General features: G+C 40.6%; 2 protein-coding genes across 3 annotated transcripts; one reads left to right on the top strand and one right to left on the bottom strand.

Moving 5' to 3' along the window:
- The first annotated feature begins 1,080 nt into the window (after window positions 1-1,080).
- On the top strand, window positions 1,081-15,680 carry LOC142388262 (uncharacterized). 2 transcript variants are annotated; one of them, XM_075473320.1, is made up of 17 exons: window positions 1,081-1,498; window positions 4,263-4,294; window positions 7,684-7,716; window positions 7,842-7,919; window positions 8,799-8,828; window positions 8,956-8,991; window positions 9,254-9,295; window positions 9,395-9,441; window positions 9,646-9,698; window positions 9,784-10,010; window positions 10,126-10,379; window positions 12,232-12,357; window positions 12,531-12,666; window positions 13,618-13,665; window positions 13,767-13,841; window positions 13,960-14,241; window positions 14,446-15,680. In XM_075473320.1, exons 1-17 carry the CDS (start codon window positions 1,449-1,451, stop codon window positions 14,472-14,474), a joined length of 1,578 nt encoding a protein of 525 aa, XP_075329435.1. In that variant the 5' UTR covers window positions 1,081-1,448; the 3' UTR covers window positions 14,475-15,680. The 2 variants fall into 2 exon arrangements, with proteins under 2 accessions (XP_075329435.1, XP_075329434.1); XM_075473319.1 differs by lacking the exon at window positions 1,081-1,498 and having other exon boundaries at window positions 3,201-4,293; window positions 7,682-7,716; window positions 8,802-8,828.
- A 1,304-nt stretch (window positions 15,681-16,984) lies between these two features.
- il12a (interleukin 12a) lies at window positions 16,985-18,921 on the bottom strand. Its single transcript, XM_075474381.1, has 7 exons — window positions 18,867-18,921; window positions 18,560-18,705; window positions 18,382-18,471; window positions 18,035-18,076; window positions 17,787-17,930; window positions 17,613-17,654; window positions 16,985-17,433 (listed from the first exon to the last, which is right to left on the bottom strand). The coding sequence occupies exons 1-7, from the start codon at window positions 18,883-18,885 to the stop codon at window positions 17,293-17,295; spliced, it is 624 nt and encodes a 207-aa protein (XP_075330496.1). The 5' UTR covers window positions 18,886-18,921; the 3' UTR covers window positions 16,985-17,292.
- Between the last annotated feature and the right edge of the window lie 21 nt (window positions 18,922-18,942).

The following is an 18,942-nucleotide window of genomic DNA, read 5'->3' as shown; positions in this document are numbered from 1 at the left end:
CTCTGATTTCCTGAGCTATTGGGGATATTGTTTCAGCCTTGAGTCTGAATGTTGTGCTGTCTCCTCTTGCTCAGAGGAGCCGATTTCTCCCTTTCGACTCCCAGACTTGGATACTGTCCCTGTTGGTCTGCGGTATCTCTCCCACTCTCTGCTGCCGCCTGCAAACTACATATCCATCCGTCAAGTTGGACAAGTGGCCAAAGGGAGGAGAGAAGGAAGAGATCAGTGAGTTGAAGATCAATAGGAAAGCCTTTGATCCCTAACTCACTCCCACTGGTCATCTCCCTTATTTGATTTCTCTGCAGGACAGTCATGGACATACACAGACCTTTGATTCCTTGGACATTTCACTTTAACTATGTGGTATGTTGATATTCTTATCTGTCTTCATATCATTATGATGAATCCAATTTGAACGTGTCTTGTGCTGAGAGGAGAAATTTTGGTGCAGATGGTTTTGCTGCTGAGTTACTTCATTTACTGTCTGATGTGCCATCTGGTGGTACCTCTATGTAATGCAGCCTGCAATGTGCTGTATATTTCTTCCCGCCTAAAGTGACCTAGTTGCACCATGCAGTGCTGGCTTCCCCTTTTTACTCTTGCAGAAAATGTGCAACTAACAAAAAAAGCTCTAAGAGTTCCAGTAAATCAAGCAGCGTTTGTGCCTGCAGTCCACCGTCACCCCCGTTCTTTGCTGCAGTGGTACCTTACTGTAGAAACCTCAAACTGTATGTTGAACTTAGACTACAGTAAGGTTTCTATATTGCATGTGGCCTGTATGCATCCCTTAGTGGTTTCATTTTGTCCTTTGCTATTGTTCCAAAGTGCGGTTGATTTTCCACATGTAGCCTCAAATAGATGACAGCAAACACCTCTTTAAGACTTACTTTATGTATGTTAATTGTCCCCACTGTAAATCTTTAACATATCTTGACAAAGGCTCCGCTGAAGGCGGGATGCTGCACTCCGCCCACATGTGGCACTCATTCATGCGCTTTCACGTACTGCGCCACAACTGCGCAGCACCGCTGAGTCTCAACGCTCTGCCCCAGGTTAAGAACTGCGCAGCGCTGATGTTAAACATGGTGTGACCATCTGCGGTGTTTCTATTGGCAGTGCACAAACAGAGTGTTTGCGAAAGGAAACAATACGCTCTCATATTTAAATGCTAAAAGGCTGCTGAATGTCTCCTCTCTGGATTTGGGAAGCTATGCTCGCTAATTTGGAGGGTCCGATTTAAGATGTTTTAATAAAGAAAGGATGCCGCACTCAATAGCATTGTGATGTTTTTCAGCCACGAGGGCTCCGATGAGTTCGCTAATTACTGCATAGCGCCTTCAACAAGACACGGATCGTGCGTGAGAGGTTTGTGTTGCCTCTCAGGTGCTTTTACGCGCAGCCGCTGCTGGAGAAAGAAAGTATAACGGGGGTTTGGTAACAGGCAAAGGATGGTCGCCGAGATGGCGAGCTATGGAGCGGCTTGCCAGCTGGAAGACGGGTAAGTTTTCTTAGGTTACCTCAGGGAAAGAAAATATTTGTGCACGTCTAGCAGTGTTTTTGCTTGATCGCGAAAAATTTGGACGGGATCTGTGCGCGCCGTGGATGCAGCACTCCGGAAGTGGTGCCTTTTGTTACTGGCGGGTTTGGGCTCATCTGTTTGTGCGTTTTCAAACAAAGCAGCAAACGCATCCACATTTGGAGCGTCCTTGTTGCAAACGCAGATAGAATTGAAAGTAGTTTAAAAGACAAAGAGAGTCGTGATCTCTTTTGTTGGTGTCTCCGCGAGCTGCACGCTGTCGTGTTGTTACATTGTGATGACTCACTGACAACAATTGTGTCATGCTGGTTGGAGCCAACGTTGTGTGATGCTTCTAATTAGATAAAACAGAAAACGAGGAAGTGAGAAAATGCAAGTCTGTCTGTAAACACAACCATCAAAATACTTCCTGCTTTGACCTATTTATTTCACGTCTCTCACGCATGTGTCAATAAACTTTCAGTCCTTTTTAAAAAGGTTTTGTGGTTTAAAAGCTCCGGATCCTTTTTGGTTCATAGGAGCTATTTTAATAAGTATTCATTTTTTTTGAATAGGCAGTGAAAGTTTTATTAAAACATTAGTCACCAGGCTATTGTTGAAACACAGACAGGTGAGCTGATACTTATGACTCATCTCCTCAGTGAATACTATTGTGTTGTCCGGCTTTTGTTCGCACGATGACCTGACTGGAAAAGTCCCCTGCTTAACAAAACATACATGGATTTTTAAACGTATTTGAATTTAATTGCACGTTATCAGACTATATTGAAAAATGAGGAACAAATGGCTAATGCAAGTTTGCCATTTATTTTTGAGAAAATGGTGGGTGTTGACCTTATGTAAACACAAGTGAAAACATTGAGGTATAATGATAACTGGAAAGAGCCAAGGTCAATGGTAATTTTTATCCTCTGCTTGTGGTGGCAGCCTAACTGAAAGTTGTTTATCTGCACACAGATGGACTCTATCTGCATTGCGTTTATGTGAGCTTGACGGAAGTTTGAAAAAGAGGAAAATGTGGTGGCCATGAACTACGAGCAGAAACTGAGAGAAAAATCTCACAGGAGGAGGAAAAAAAACAAGTGAAACCAGATAAAGTCTGAGAAGTCATGCAGAGAGTTTGTCTGAAAATATTTAAACAACCAAAAATCTAAACTATGCTCATGGGAAGATGCGATTACTGTCCCACAAAGCTAAATTGCTGCAGCCCAGATCTTGTCCCCACCCCACATCTGGTGCATATTGAATGGTGGCATTTGGGTGATCCAACTCCAGTTTGCCAGATCGTGGCCACAAGCAAACCTATAAAAAAATCTCCATGTCAACCAACAGCTAAATGACTTAATGTTATTCTGCCACACACCTGACAGGTTTTCATCCTGGAACTAGGGCACTGGGGCATTTTGCTCCTGTTTGACAAATAAACAGTAGCCATTTCAACCATGAGTCAAACAAATAAACAAAATCCTATCTCAGCCACAGTTATATTTTATTCTGGCAGACATCTGGCCTACACCAAAGATTCTTCTGTAGATCTGGCCAACATCTGGTGTGGAATGATGGCACGGCGACGAGTTGCTTAAAGAGAAAGTTTGAGGGAGTTTATTCTTCCCCTGAAAACAGTCAAGCAATCTAAAAGCCAAGTTTTCTCACAGGAAGAGACGGTTACCGTGGCAACTAATGAGCCTCAGTGCTGTTGTGTTGTGACTGTCTGCCAGAAGTGCAAACAAGCTGACCTTGACGAAGAGAAGACAGTGTTTCCTGGACAGATGTTTGAAATTAGAGGAAACCGCAGCTCTCTATCAGTACGAACAGGTGCCAGAATAAATGTCGCGATCTTAAATTCCACGTTTCCTTTTGATCGCAGGGTTTTAAATTTGAACAACTGAGAGAGAGAGAAACAGGAAGAAGACACAGATGACCCATTTTGTCACGCCTGCTGGTGGTGAACTTGCTCTTCGTGTTGGGGCTGGCTTTCAGTTTTCCTCCTGCTGGATCTCAGGCGTGCTGCTGCTTGTTTAAAGCTAGACTGTGTTAACAGGTTGCTCCAGTCAGTCCTCTGTTCAGGAACAACACACAGAAACCATTTGACATATTACAAGTTTGATTTACTACATTTATGAAACGAGTCGCAGGCCTTGCCAAAAGACTTCAAGAAGAACTACTACTTGGGTTATATGAATGGCGATACCATTTTGTTTTTGCTGATATCGCACTGAGACAGATGCAAAAATCCTATGAGCAACAGTCAAGTTGACATTTAGTGCCATGCAGTAGACTCTTGTGTCATGGTTTACGTTTCATAAAACTTGTGTGAGACGCGTAAAACTAAGAAACAAGCTGCCTAAATCAATCACCACGAAGCGCCACGCGATCACATTTAAAACTGAAATCAGTTGAGGTAGACGTGTTATAGAAATGTAGTATGTGTTGTTTTGTTTTGATGTGATGTGATGTGCATGCAGCCGGTGTGGTTCCATGGCTGGTTTTCTGTAACACTGCTCTGACCATTTGTCAGTATCGGCCGTGAGAGAAAGCTGTGTGTTGCTTCTACAAACATTTCCTGTTTTTCTAATTTGCTTGACTGAACGTGCTCCTGTTCATAAGCAGAAGCTGCGTTTCACAAGAATCTGCAGCTGCACAATACTAACCACGGTCATGTTCACCCTCTCTTGGAAATCCGTATCAGTTTGTGTCAGCTTGTATCTCTCTTTTTGCCCCACAGAGACGGAGATATCCCTGCGCCGGAAAAAAAAGGTAGACATCAGCTCATTTTTAGTTACTGCTTACTGCTCTCTCTGCTTTCACTTTGTCAAGGTGCACATGCAGGATTACATCAGTGATTATGCTGTGCCCGTCCCCTGACCTCCTTTCTTTCTTAATAACCTGCCACTGGCCTCTGTTTTCTCTGTTTGACCTCCCTTCTTTCCATATAATTTGCGTGGAATGGTGACAAGTTTAATGCAAAGTCATGCAATGGCTTCTGCCTTCAGGGGTTTAATTAAATTCCTCTTTTCAGTTTCAACACAATTGTCCACAAAGCAGTGTCAGAGCAAGAGGAGGTTTTTAAGGTGTTTTAATCAAGTTGAAATCCATAAATATTCAATATACAGAAGCAGATCATTCAATTAATACAGGTTAAAAGACCCTTAGCAGCCTTGAGTCTTCTTGGGAATGATCCTGCACTTTACCTTTGGAAGTCTCTCAAATTTTTCTTTGCATAGATATTTAAATGTTCAGCATCAGTGTAGTGGTGTGTTCAGGTTTTAACAGAAAAACACTGCTGGGTTCAAGTCCAAAGGCTGGGTCACTCCAAAGTTTTCCCAAAGCCACTCCTGTGTTATATGCATCTGGGTGCTTCCTTGTTTAAATCTACAGTGAGAGATCAGCCTTCTCTTCATTGTCTGTAGCTGGTGCAAAATGCAGCTGCTCGTCCTTTCACTGCACCATGATGACGTATCACCATTGTTAGCTTCACACCACTGGTTTCCTGTTCATCATAGGATTGATTTAAAAAATTTTGTCCCGATTTTTTTTATTTTTATTTATTTTTTTTTTTTTAAGCTCTACATGGGCTGGCCCCAGCCTATCTAGAGGAACTTTTACATTACCAGCTGGGACACTGAGTTCAACCAGCCAGATATTTTTATGTTCTGCCTATTCCTGCCTCTGAAGTGGCTGCTCCTAATTACTGTAACAGCAGAAACTGCTATTAAATTATTAATTGCTTTTAAAGACCAACCTTTTGTTATTGCCATTTGATTCAAGTCGAAGGTGACCCCTTTGTTTTATTTGAATTGAAATGTCATTTTACTTCATTTGGTCTGTTATTCTGTTTATTGATTTCACTTGTTGTGCCTTTATTATGTTTCTATTGAATGCTATTTTTTTTTTTTGCTTTTGGTTTGTTTGATTCTTATCGTACAGCAGTTTGGTTCAACCCATGACAGTGAACTTGACATTTAGATTGTGAGCAACCTGGAAAACATTTTCATGTGGGATTTCCAGGTGTTTTTCTGCATCCATTTCTCCCTCTATACTGACTGGTTTCCCCCATACATGCAATGAGAATTGTGTCTAGCTTGTTTAATCCATTTAATGGTTCAGTTTTTGTTTCATCATTTCAACGGATCTTGCCTCTCTTGTTCTGAGAGTTAGTGAAGAATTACTTTTTTTTTGTCTGACGATTATACTATAAAAGCCTGATTAGTAGATAGCAGCATCATAAGTTACCCTTCTTTAAAGCTGCGGTCGGCAACTTTTTTTTATTCTGGGATTCTGGAAGTAGAATATTAAATAGGCTGTTTAGGAAAAATAACGAAATCTGTAGCTCCCTCTGAAGCCTGTAATCATGCTTGCAAAAACCGAGCGCTCCGGCTGTTTTTAACCAATCAAGTTAGGGTGGAGGAATCCTACCTGTCAATCACAGCTTGTGCACACGCTGCTGAGCGTGAGTCTGCCCCAGCTTGTGTGCGCTCACACTGGTGTGAACTCACGTGCACAACCTCGTCCACAGAGGCGGAGGGGTTTGGGAGGCGGTTTGGAGCTTGTTAGAGGTTGGGGGAGGGACTTGAAAGTTGTATCAGTTCGAATTTTCCGACTTTAGACTTGTAATTTTGAAAACTTGCCGACTGCAGCTTTAAGTTTTGACCATACTGATAAAGGAACTTTGGGTCTCATTAATTGACTGGTTGGTTATTTGACTTTTTTTCCCCTAATTATTCAGTTTTGCAGCAAGATCTAGAAAGTCTGTTGTTGGCTTGAAACTTTTTTGCATTTTAGAATGATGGAGGCTGATGTGCCTAGTGTATTTCAAAGCCACATTTCTATTTTTGGATTGTTCCAAATGTCCAATGAATAAAACTCAATTTCAAGTTGTAGAGGCAAATCAGGAACTACTAAAACTAATCAGGAACTACTACTAATAAAATACCACAGGGTTTCTCAAGCCATCAAGAACCTATTAACCTTTTTACCATTTGCTGTAATACAAGTTTAGACCAGCAGATGGCAGGCTACAGCTATAAATATACAAATCTTTGAAGCTAAACCAGCCCTGTTTGGCTGCACATGCATGTGTGTATCTTTCAGGGTGTTTGCGCTCCACCTTGTTTGTCAGTCTGATTAAGGGAAGAAGCTTTGCCAAGATGAAGAAGAGGGATGCCTGCTGGCTCAGCTGTGTGGCGGCAGCAGCACAGTGAGAGACAGGAGGCATATGAGGACACGGAGAGGAAGCGGGTGTGGGAGAGTGCAGGGAGAGGTGAAACAGACGAATTGAGCAAAGTGGAGGAGAGAGATTGATGAGGTCGGTGCTGCACGTGGAGCAGGGATGGCAGCATCTGCTTGTTAGTCTAAGATAAAACTGTGGGCCTGAGAGGATGGGCTCCATCCATTAACCTGCCGGGCACTCAGCCATTCACTGCTTCTGGGAGGAGAGGAGCTGCAGCTCCTGGTGCCTCAGTTCAGCCACTTTTAATGATGCATATAAAATCTTGTGGTGTAATTTAGACATGTTTTGAGCTTTTTTGGTGACTAATATTTGCTTTTTATGGCATAAACCTAGAAGTAAACTAAAACTAGGTCTCGCTGGGATTGCACCTGTGCTAATTCTGTTCTTCTCTGTTCTTTTTTTTTTTTCACCCGTCACTCTACTTGACTGCAAAGTATTATCACTCTTCTTATGTATGGAAATAGTTTGACACTGTTAATTGTGACGACAACTTGGGTGACTGAGGTTTTTGCTTAAAATAGACTTTGGTACATGAGAAAGTAGGAGAAAAAGTTGCTTTGCCTCACTCTACAGGCTCTTTGTGTCATTTGTTTCTGCTTCTTATGCAGAATTAAGCGTGTTCTTGTTCTTGTTATTAAAACAAGATCAGCTCTGAATAGCTTTGCTTTCTCCAACATTGTCGACTCATAATAGATTAACTGCTGTGTAATTTACGGTAAAGACCACAAAAATGGGCTTGATGATGATGATGATGATGCCAAACCTGTGAAACTAGTGTAGTTCCCATAATGGTGATGATACAGTTGTTAATAACATGTGTAGTCACATATTCACTGTGTAATAAAATAGAAACACACTTTGACATTTTTCCAGGACAAACAGCATTCATTTAAAAACTATTACTAATTCATTACAGATAACCTGACAGAAAGTGACAGCAGCAGTTCAGGTGAGCACAAATACAATACAAACAATCGCTTTACAGGTTCAATATTTTCAACAAATTTTTCTTGTAAAAGTCAGTTCAAAGTTCTCTGCTCTCATGCATGTCCCCTCTATATTATCGTTACACAGAGAACACTGGAACATCCACTGAGGACAGCTCAGAAGAGGAGGAGGAGGATGAAGAAGAGGAAGAGGAGAAGGATTCTGGTAAGAGCTAAACCACAGCTCATACCACACAGGAACATATCGTCATATTAGGATGTACAATGAAAAGGATGATTAACTTCTCATGTTTTAAGATCCGAGCGGCTGTGGCTCAGTGGTTAGAGTCGGTCGTCCAATAACCGGAAGGTTGGCGGTTCGATCCCCACTCTCGCCTGGTGGAACAGGCTGAGGTGCCCTTGAGCAAGGCACCGTACCCCCATGCTCCTCGGGCGCTAAATAGCTGCCCACTGCTCCAGGTTGGCATCTGTCTCTGAGTGTGTGACCCTGTGGATGTGTGTGTCAACAGGTGCCAACCTGGATGGGTTAAAAGCAGAGGACAAATTTCGTGTGTTTGCATGACAATGAATTGGATCTTAATCTTAATGTTTTGATGATAGATATGAAACCACAGGCAGTACATGTTAGACCTTAAAATAGAAATCGGTCAACCAGCAATTTTAACTCATTGATTAACAAGTGGTGTGTTCTCTCCATACCAGAAAAAAAGAAATGCCTGCAGAGCCTGCTGGAGTTTTGCCAATTTTTTGCAGAAAATAATGAGAATAATCTTTCCGTTATGATATTAGGTCATTTTGACCTTTTTATTGTAGATAAAAAGATGAACATAACCACTGTTATGTCATTCCCTGTAGACTGCTGTTCTGAAATGTTGAGTCGGAGAAGGGAAATATCTGGCTTAAAAAAAAACACCCGTGTTTTCTTAGCCTTGAAGTGTTTTTGTACCAGTCAAAAAGGGACCGAGTATGAGTCTTTCAAACTAACTTTCAGAAACTGGCCGAGTGAGTGTATTAAAAAGCAGTTCATATTCTGGTTATTTTTGTGCTCCTGACCTTCTCTTCTTTGTCATATTTAAACTCTCAGCAGAAGGCTGTGCTGAAGGAGATGGGGAAGGTAAGAATGATGTCCTATATTCTGTTCAAACTCAGTTTAAAGTCTAACAATGTGCCGGAAACGAGACATAAATCAAACCACTGCTGGATTTACTCATCAACATTTATATCCCTTGTTTTCTTTGCAGACAATGAAAAGGCCAGTGCAGAAGAGTCTAAAAAGAGTAAGAACATGGTGTTTGTTAAACCTGCAGCTCAGTTTGTGTTTACATGCGGACAGCGATGCCTTTTTGTTATTGTATTGTTATAGCTGCTTGTTATATATGCATCTTAAAAGATACAACATAGTTATACTCCAAAGTTACCAGACACTGTGTCTTTTTTTTAGAGCTGAGTCTTAGACAGATTTAATACAGGATTTCAGCCTGTTACATGCTTTAGGTTTTTGATGTGATCTTATTGGGTCTGGATTATTTCACGATGTAGGGGCAGATGTTGGACCCGAAACAGCGACTTTCAATGGGACAGGTGAGTGGATCATTACTTACACGCTGCAGTGTTGCGGAGGCAGTGTCACCTGCATTGTTGATAATATATATATATTTATTTTGTCACACATCCTGACAGATGACCGGTTGAAATTTTGCTGTGAAAAATGCAAAACCATCCAGCAGGTGAGCTCAGACACACGATATTTGTGTGTTTTATTTGACTAATGTTTTGACTGATTTTTGAATAACTGTATTTTGGCATTCTTTGGATACTGTGGAGCAGCTTCAATAAACCTAAATAGCCTCTTTACTTGTATGTGTCTGTTGTGGTGTTTTTCATTGCTGTCGTGAATGTGTGAACACATAAGCTGTGTGTGCTTTTAACAGACCCATGGCAACGAGCTGGTTACCCCCCGCAGGATCTCAAAGGGACGATTACAGTGAGTGTGACATTGTGTCTCCGCAGCAGAATTCTAATGATTAATGAGCAGCATCACGGAGTCCAACTCTTTGTGCGTGTTTCAGGGTGCAGCTGGAAGGAGAGGGCACCTATGAGTGTTCGGTCACCGGCCTGGTCTTTGAAGCGACTGAGCGGGTTCTCGTACGGTACTCAGTCTTGTCTTGGTCCAAGTTTGGTGCGTTCCTGTGTGACTCCTGGAAATTTGCTGGGCCAATTTTCAATGTTGACACCGTCAACAAGGATGCTTCTGTCCTCACGTCCATCCAGTTCCCTCACTGCGTCTGCCTAGCTCGTAAGAACATTAGGGCTGTCTCATGCCTGTGTGTTTTCTGTCTTCAACATATGATGTATCAGACCGGATAAGTGTGAAACTTAAAACTTTCTTTGTCCCCATTATCTCCACAAAGATCCAGAAGATGACTTGAAATTCAGTGTCCTGCACATAAAAGATAACCGTCCACTCATTGAGCCGACAGTGGACCACTCAGGTAGCCACGTTAAGTGGAATGTGACGTCCCTGTCACCTGTGGGTCCCATCATTCAGACCAGTCAGGCTGTAGAGCGCCACGGTGTGGTCCTGGTCTATAAGCAGCTTGGCGGTGACACCAGCAGCTACAGCTTCCACGTCTACCTGGCCACCAATAGCGCATCTGACATTAAGGTAAGTATTCGTGAAAACAGTATGCACCTTACTGTGAACGCTTGTTGTGACAGCAGCATCATCAGTGCTGTCATTCACTTTCACTTGCAGCATTAAAAAAAAAAAAACTCTTCAGATTTTTTCCAAACATTCTGTAGTTTCAGGATCCTGTTTTTTTTTTTTTTTTTTTGTTTGTTTTTGTTTTTTTATCTGCAACACCTGATCTTTAATCTGTAAATTTTATTTACACATTTCTGCACTGATTGAAGGAAAAAAAAAAAACCTTGGCTTTTCTTAGAGGTCTTGGCCATTGTCCACAAAATTTCGGTATCGGTTCCCATGCAGTCATGGTGACAAACATTACAGTTACAGTATTGGATACAGTGCATAGCGTCATTTATACAGCCTCAAGGTTTTGTGTTACAGATGTAATAAAAAATGATGTGATCATTACCACCTCTTACAGTTAGGTACCACCGCAGGTTTACAACAACACACAACATATTTCTCCTTTTCATTATTTATTTCATAACTAAGTCCACCCTTACTGCTTCTATATCAATTAAGATGGTAAGAAGCAGCAAGGTGCTACTAATCAAATGTACTTGATTAACTGATCGTCAGATGTGTGAGCACCTTTTTTTATAAAGGAAGCCTCTTCTCTCTATAAAGAACATGACGGCTCAGCTTAGGTTTGTAAAGACTTCTGGAACAACGTCCTTTTCATAGACGAGGTCAAAGTGGAGATATTTGGTCATAAAGCACAGTGTTATGTCTGTAATTCTACATAATCTACAGAACCAGTGTACCTTGACCGGGAACTCAGTCTAGCAAAGTATTCTAGGTGAGTCAAAGGTGAGGACATCCGTCTGACAGTTAAAGCTAATGTAATGCAAAAGGATGATGATCCCAAGCACAGCAGCAAATTTACAACAGAAAGGCTGATAACAGAAGGAATCAAGGTGTTGCAAGGTGGTCCAGTCAAAGTCCAGACCTCAACCTGATTGAAAAGCTGTAAAACCTTTGAGCTGAACAAGAGTATACTTTTATTGTCACACGATTTTACATGTTTTTTGTCTGAATAGGGTACTACTGTGTGCATGTTTATTCGATGCACATTTTTAGTTAAATTTCTAAAGACATTTCTTTACAGTTGGAAATAGAATAGTTACCGTTTGGCCAGCCTCCTCATGACTTCTCTCTCACGGTATGTGACAATGTTGTGTTTAAATCGAGGAATTTTCCATTGATGTACTAGCAAAAACAAAACAATAGAAGGAAAAATACCTTCTTTACAGGAGCAAGACAAAGAAATATTCCACTCATAAGACTGTCATCAATCAAGACTCTCATTGAGACCAACTTTTTTCTGGATAAAACTCCAGCAAAATGCCTCACCATTGAAATCATTTGTGGAAACTTGAGGGTGGAATTAGAGCCTGTGATGAGTGTCATGGTAATGCTGAGCAGGGGGCGGGGGTAAATCGGTCGACATATTTCTAAGAGCATTACATATGTCTGACAGCTACATGACAGGAAACCCTGCACCGCTGAAATCACTCAGGAAGTCTGATTGTGGTTACATGAGCACGTGTACTAGGAGGATCCAGCTGATGAAGAATCATGCTGCATGTATGGTAACCAACCTGGAAAAAAAAAAGTCAGTTCCGAAAAAAGATGCAGTTAATTTTACCATGTGATGTGATCACCCATGACGATGCTGTGTCCTGCAGTCCGTCAGCGCGGCTGAACTCGGGGTGACCTTTCCCATTGAGACGCTCTCAGTTTAGTCATTTTTCTGTCATTGTTGTTGCCAAGAAACTGACATGCCTTCTGCTTCCTCTTGTCTTCCTGTTGTCTTGTTGTAAATCAGGATATAGGCAAACAGGTGCGGGCCTACAAGAATCGTTACATTAAGATAGATAAGCCTCCGACATGTAAACTGGATGAGGGGACGTATCGTCTCCTCAGCGAGCCGGAGGGAGAAATCAAACCTGAGGTGCGTCCCTGTGTATCTGTATGAGGGTGTCGCACAAGTTGCCATTTAGACTGGACATGTGTCCTGTTGTGAGAGAGCTGGCAGAGAGAATAATATTCATCATCAAGCCATTTAAACTCTTGTTTTTGTTACTGACTACAGCACTGAACTATATTTTTTGTGTCTTTCTGCAGGACTTGAAATTCACCCTCGCAGTGACCAAGATGAAAGGCTACTTTGAGGCTTTCTTTGAGCAGCCACCTCCTTTTAAATTGTCTCTAATAGAGATTAACACCGAGGAGAGTGTATGGTCTGCCACCATTAGAGAAGGTATTAATGGATTTAAATTCACAACATTTATTGTCTCTGTTGGGCTAAAACACGATTACATTTTTTTTCTCCATGATTTGATTCAACCCCTGTAAGTTAGTAATCTGTTCATTTGTAGGTGGAGTGGAAAAACAGACTACATCTGTCCATTCTTCCATTCTGTGGGAGTCAGGTGGCTGCCAGTGCCTATTTCTATCTTTTAAAAGCAAATACCAATGCACCAAAATAGATATTATTTACAGTGCCCTGAGTGAAACGTCACTGTTTTAGAAGTAAAAGTGACACAAACTAGAGGTTTGCAGCATTTTTTGGTATTGAATTTGTTGTATTTCATTGTATTTTCTATTAAATTGACTCTTCATCATCCCTAAGCTTTCTGGTCTACCCTAAGCTAATATAATATCTCATTGTTTGATCAAACCTGGTGCTGAACACAATGAATGGAATTTTATTTACATTTTTTCCCCCATAATGCCTTTATACAGGTCAGATATAATGCCTCTTGAACTTTCATCTAATAATGATTTAATTGAAAGTGCATATAAAAGTCTTGCTTATCTCAATCATTCATGTAAGTGGTAAGAACAAACTAAATAACAGTATTCTCTAACAGAATCTTGTCTGAATAATCTGAATCGCTTTATCTCGTCATTTATACTCCTCCATGACGGCTGTAGACTTTAAATTGAGAATGTGGTAGCTGTTTATACATTTTTAACATCCTTATTGACTCAATTTGGGGGTGGGGCTTTATTTGGGACAGTTTTTCACATGGCAGCATGGTTGCATAGAGTCTTATGAGTCTTGTTAGAATGTTCATCTTTACACGTGAGGCTCATGAAAGAGTTGGAGTTGCTCTGTATATCTAAATTTGCTGTTGCTGTTGTTTGTGCTTGTTTCCTGATTGTTTTCTACATTGTGGTTTATGTCCATCTTTTGCTGCTCTCTCAGGTGACTGTGTGGATAACACGGAAAAGAAGCCAAGGAAAAGGACAATCTGTATGCTTCTATGCTTTTCTCATTTTAAACGGATATAGATTTTCCATCATGTTTTAAGCTTCTGCAGGATGACTCACATCATATTGATGTCTCTTGTGCAGCAGGCAGACAGAGGAGCAGCAGCCCCTCAGAGGAAGAAACGACCTGTAAAAGAACTCGATGGCAGGATGAGTCAGGTGACTTCCCCTGCATTCTAACCACTGATTTTAGAAGAACTTCAGGCACAGCTTTATTGAATTACTGAACCAGAATTAAACTAAAATGAAGCACCTGTTTTGTTGTTTGCTTTCACAGATGGAGTGAAAATTCAGAGCCAGGACATGTCAGAGAAGCAGCTACTGCAGGTGGCCAAGCGGCTCGGGAAGGAGTGGAAGCAAGTGGCCATCTACCTAGACTTGAACTCCAGGGAGCTGGATGACATCCAGGCAACAGAGAAAGATGTGACCATGCAGAAGCTGAAGATGCTGGTGGAGTGGAAAAGCAGAAGGCGGCCAGGAGAGGCCACAGCATATCACCTGTGGAAGAGTTTGGAGGAGCTGGATGACCTGCCAAATGATGTTTATCAGACATTGCAAGGTATATTATCCATAAAAAAAACTCAATAAGTATGATTTATGATATACAATTATAAGCAGAAATTGCAGAAATTAATAGTCAAATAAAAAAAAGTTTTATATATATATATATTTTGCATTGTAGCAAAACGGTATCAATTATGTTGGTGCAGTATGTGGTGGCTCTGTCAAATGATTCTATTTAATTTCCTGTGTCTACTTTTAGATATGATAAACAATCGAGCAGGAAAGTGAAAGGAACGTGAATTCAATGAACTGCTGGGCATCTGTTGCACCATCAAATGGAAGCAACGGAAATCTGGAAAGCATCTGCAAAGCAGAGTGAACCTGTGGACCAAACTTCATTCCTTCGTGTCTGGCAACACAAACTGAGGAAAGAGCTGAAGAGTTTTTGTTTCTGTGTTTCCCAAAGACGACCATTGTCCTCAGTCTGGATGGGCATTTTTTTTAAAGCTAATTATGTTTGGTTGTGATTCTGTAGCGAGTACAGAATATGAAACCCGTGTGTAATGATACCCTTGTGTAGCTAGTTGTAAGAATGACCAGTTGATTTGAAAGAAATATTTGGTAGCTAATAATGTAGCGAGTTACAGATGTGGGTATAGGTGCTGCAGTGTTGCAACTGCAATAATCAGGAAAAATCCAGCCTGTGTATATTGTTTCACTTTAAAATATTATGTTTTGGGGAATTTTCATAGAAATAATTGGGCATTAGATCACGAGACTGCCCAAAGAATCATGGACTGAATTATCTAACTATTTTGTGTTTGTGGACATATTGACCTGTACATATCTTTATTTTTTACCGACCTCTCTCAGACTTGTAGTTTATTTTTTTAAGTCATTTGCGTCTGTTTTTTTCTATTTGTGTTTTATTTGATAACTATGACTCTGTAAAACTAAATGGAGGTCCTCAAGGTCCAAAATTTTGTTTATGTTGTTCAACTTGAGCCGGGAATTACTTCCTGCCCTCCTAAGACTAGAACGCGCATCTTGTGGTTGTGAAGATTAAATCGTGTTTGTGTATTTCAGATGGGTACACTCCTAAATTCCAAACACCCTTTTGTACTGAAAGAAAAATGTTTCTACCTGTGTTTGTGCCTCTTAAAACTGGAAAACATTCATACATAGAAGTGCTAAAATTTGATTAACAAACTACCCTGTAAACCCTCTCTGGAAATCTTTTAGCAACTTAATTTAGAATAATGCTGTTCTCTGACATGTCAACACTAATTCAGGAAAACTGGAGAAATGATATCTGGAACACTGAATCTTTTGGGATCTTCCCTGAAGACATTATGTTTACATTCAGAGGCAGTTAGCTGCCTCAAAGAATTTACTACCAACAGCCCAGTCCGTCCTTTTTTGCTCTTGTTTCTGTCAGGTCACTCATCCCTCTGTCGGACCAACTGTGGACTGAATAAAAATATATAATATCTCCTGGATGTGTCTTTTTTAATCGATTCTTTACAAATGTTTTTTTTTTTTTTTAAATGATTACAACCCTAATAAATGCAGGATTCTCCGCATATCCTCATTTTCAGGACATGTCGGAGAGGATATATATTTTCATTTGTCTCAGATCATGTTAGGAGTGTGGTATTTCGGATGGTGGGTCCACACCATTCACACACTGGTGCACATAGTGTGTATAGTCGGCAGGGTTTGCACACCATTTAATAATTTGTCTGTTTGGGCTGCATAAAGAATCAGTAAGCTTCAGACCTCCCTTATTCTTTGAGACTATACAGTAAGTGTTAAAACTGAGACATTTGTATTTCCTTTGTCATAGCTGTAAACTTATTTTGAATTTAATGCTTCGTCACGTGAAACGTTGAGTGTGTTTATCAGTGCTAGGATACCCCCGCTTTTAAGAAAACTCAATAAGCTTTTGTGAATTTGAAAGCCCAGTTGTAGTTTTGAAAATGAACTGTTTTCCCATTTTAACTCGATATAGGACATCAGCGGCTCAACAATGTAGGCCATCCTTTGGTATGGTATTATACTTTTCTTTTCATAATACTCCAAATGTTTTTAGCTGATGACAGGTTTGGACTGCAGGCAGGCCAGTCAAACACTGACCGTTTTCCTGAAGCCACATACTGCTGTAAAATAGTACAGTATGAGGAGAGTGGGATTTTGGGATTGTTGTGCTGAAATAAGCAAGGCTTTTCCTGAAAAAAAGAAAAAACAGTACATCTGGATGACAGCACATGTTGCTCTAAAACCTTTTTTGATTACCATTAATGGTGCCTACAAAGATGAGCGAGTGACTTGTGACGTGTTATAATACACCCACATACGTTCACGTTCCTTGCGTGATCTAAGAGATTTCTTAAGATTCTCTGAATATTTGAACCTCAGCGTGCTGTAAATGATGAAATCCTAAAGTTTTTGCAATTCTATATTAAACTACTGATTTATCATACTTTCCAGATAGTCTTTCACACACTATCTTTACTTCTGAAGCAGTCAGCCTCAGAGGGTTCTAAGGGGCCCTGTTTATAATAAAAAAAATTACTGATGTTTATCATTCATGTCTTTTTTTCTTCCATTTTTTTTTTTTTTACATCAAATAAAGGGTTTACTGCATTGTCTTTCTTCAGTTCATATTTCAACTTTTTGGGAACGAGATTTCTAAGTATCATCGGTTACACTTTCACAGAGAAAGAAAATTCAACTTCAGGTCAAGAGAATATAAATACTTTATTATAAATAACAATAAATAACATCACAGGCCATCAAATAAATACATCCAATAAATAAATAGATCTTAAATAAATAAATACATCCCCCCAAATATTGGAATACATTCATAAATTGAGCCAACGTGGCCTCCTTGGTAACCTGCAGCAGTTTTACCGATCCTCAGCTCTTACTGACAAGAAGCTGGAATCAATAGTTTTGCAGCTTAGTGTGCAGCACCACACAGTCGCTAGTTTTGATGGTAGTGAATGGTTGTTTTGGCTTGGTAAGTTGTGATCATTTTAAGCGATGGAGATATTGTGATATTGAATAGAATAATGATGATGGTGATGAGACTTTGGGATGTTTACTTCTTGTGGTCCCCTGAGGAGATGTAGCCCATGGCTCGGTTGATGGTGATGGCACGGACATGGAAGCCTCTCATCATCTTACACATCTTCTGACGGTTTTTGAAGGAGTCATTTTTCCACATGTTGGCAGCATCCTCCTGAGAGACAACAGAGGACACGATGTGAACATGTTCAGTGGCAAAAGTTTTTGTCTGTCTGAAGAAAAACACTCTCCCTCCTATTTGAAAACAATATTTTGATATCTGTTGTCCTCTTTAGGGACTGAAAGTAGAGGTGTAAATAGGGAACAAACGCAAAAGAAGGAATAGAAAACTACCTCTGAGGAGTAGTTCTCTGCGTCCAGCGTCGGGGAGCAGTTCTGTGCAAACCAAGGAAGATTTTGTCAGGAAACTTCAAAATGTTATTTCCCTGGGGATTCTCTAAATATGACTTGTTTCTCTCTCAGAATAATTTTACCAGTCTCACACATGAGTAGACCAAATAAACCCACCTTCCAGAGGTTCTGTATTATTCTCAGAGTTGGGCTCAGAAGTGGATTTTCTTTCTCAGGCTGGTAAAGTGAGGACTTGAGGTAGTGCTGAATTGCAGCATCATAGTAGGCCAAGTCTTTCATGATGCTCTGCCAACATTCACTCTGTCAAGGGAAACAAAATAAACATCAGAAACTTGTCTGTGTAAAAGCTAAGAAAATGAAAGGAATGTGTTTTGGAATACATGAAACTGTAACAACAGGCATACCTCATTGAAGGATGATTTTCTTTGCATCATGCAACTAGAGTTCTGTGGGGAAAGTACATTTTAAACATAAGAGCTTTGTTGATTGATTCATTTTTCTGGTCAACACCATGCATCTCAGGACTATACAGAAATCAGTAAAATAGTTTGACCAAGTAAAGCTGGTGAATACAGACTACAGTTTATGGGTTAAAGCTCTTGGAAAATAATCTTGACCATTTTAGCTTTTTTTTCCCTCTCTTATATTCAAAGAAAGTTAATAGAATTCAAGTATGAACTTTAATAATAATTTGATCCTTTGATCAATTGGAGGATTTCATTTATATAACTAATAAATCAACAAGAGCCACCTGGGTCAGAATGGGTGCGCAGGCTTGAACTGTTTCCTCGCTTCGCACCACTGATTCGCTGGATGCGACCATGCCGTGGCACAAATCCTCCTGTCACAGAAAGCAATGCCATTAATTACTGATAAACAACAGAGGTGTGAGAAACATAAAACAAGATAAAGTATCAACGGTTACTCACGCTTTTGAGAAGTTCCGTGATATTCAACAGGAGTCCCTTGAAGAGCCCTGCGCACGGCGCACTGCTGTCTGCGCTCGCAGGGTGCACCGGCAGTCCTGTGGACGCGCGGCAGCTCAAAGTGAGCAGCAGCACACAGCTGGCGAAGTCTGCAAGGCAAGAAAATCCCAACCATTAACACAATACCTAAACTCTACACAAACAATCTGATGTCCAGCTTGCATGATAAACGCAAATACACAGCATGTAAAATAATAACACAGGTGCCCATCCGGTAAATTCGGTCAACATTGCGGGTTATCCGACTTACAGAAATGAACGTTTGTCATGTTTCTGATCCGATAGAGAGCTTTGATGCAGCCTGGTAAGTCACTCACACTGTGCCG

The sequence above is a fragment of the Odontesthes bonariensis genome, chromosome 9 (genome assembly GCF_027942865.1).
Source record: "Odontesthes bonariensis isolate fOdoBon6 chromosome 9, fOdoBon6.hap1, whole genome shotgun sequence".
In the NCBI taxonomy this organism is placed as follows: domain Eukaryota; kingdom Metazoa; phylum Chordata; class Actinopteri; order Atheriniformes; family Atherinopsidae; genus Odontesthes; species Odontesthes bonariensis.
Note: the sequence above shows the minus strand (reverse complement) of the source record. Positions and strands in the feature narration are given on the sequence as shown.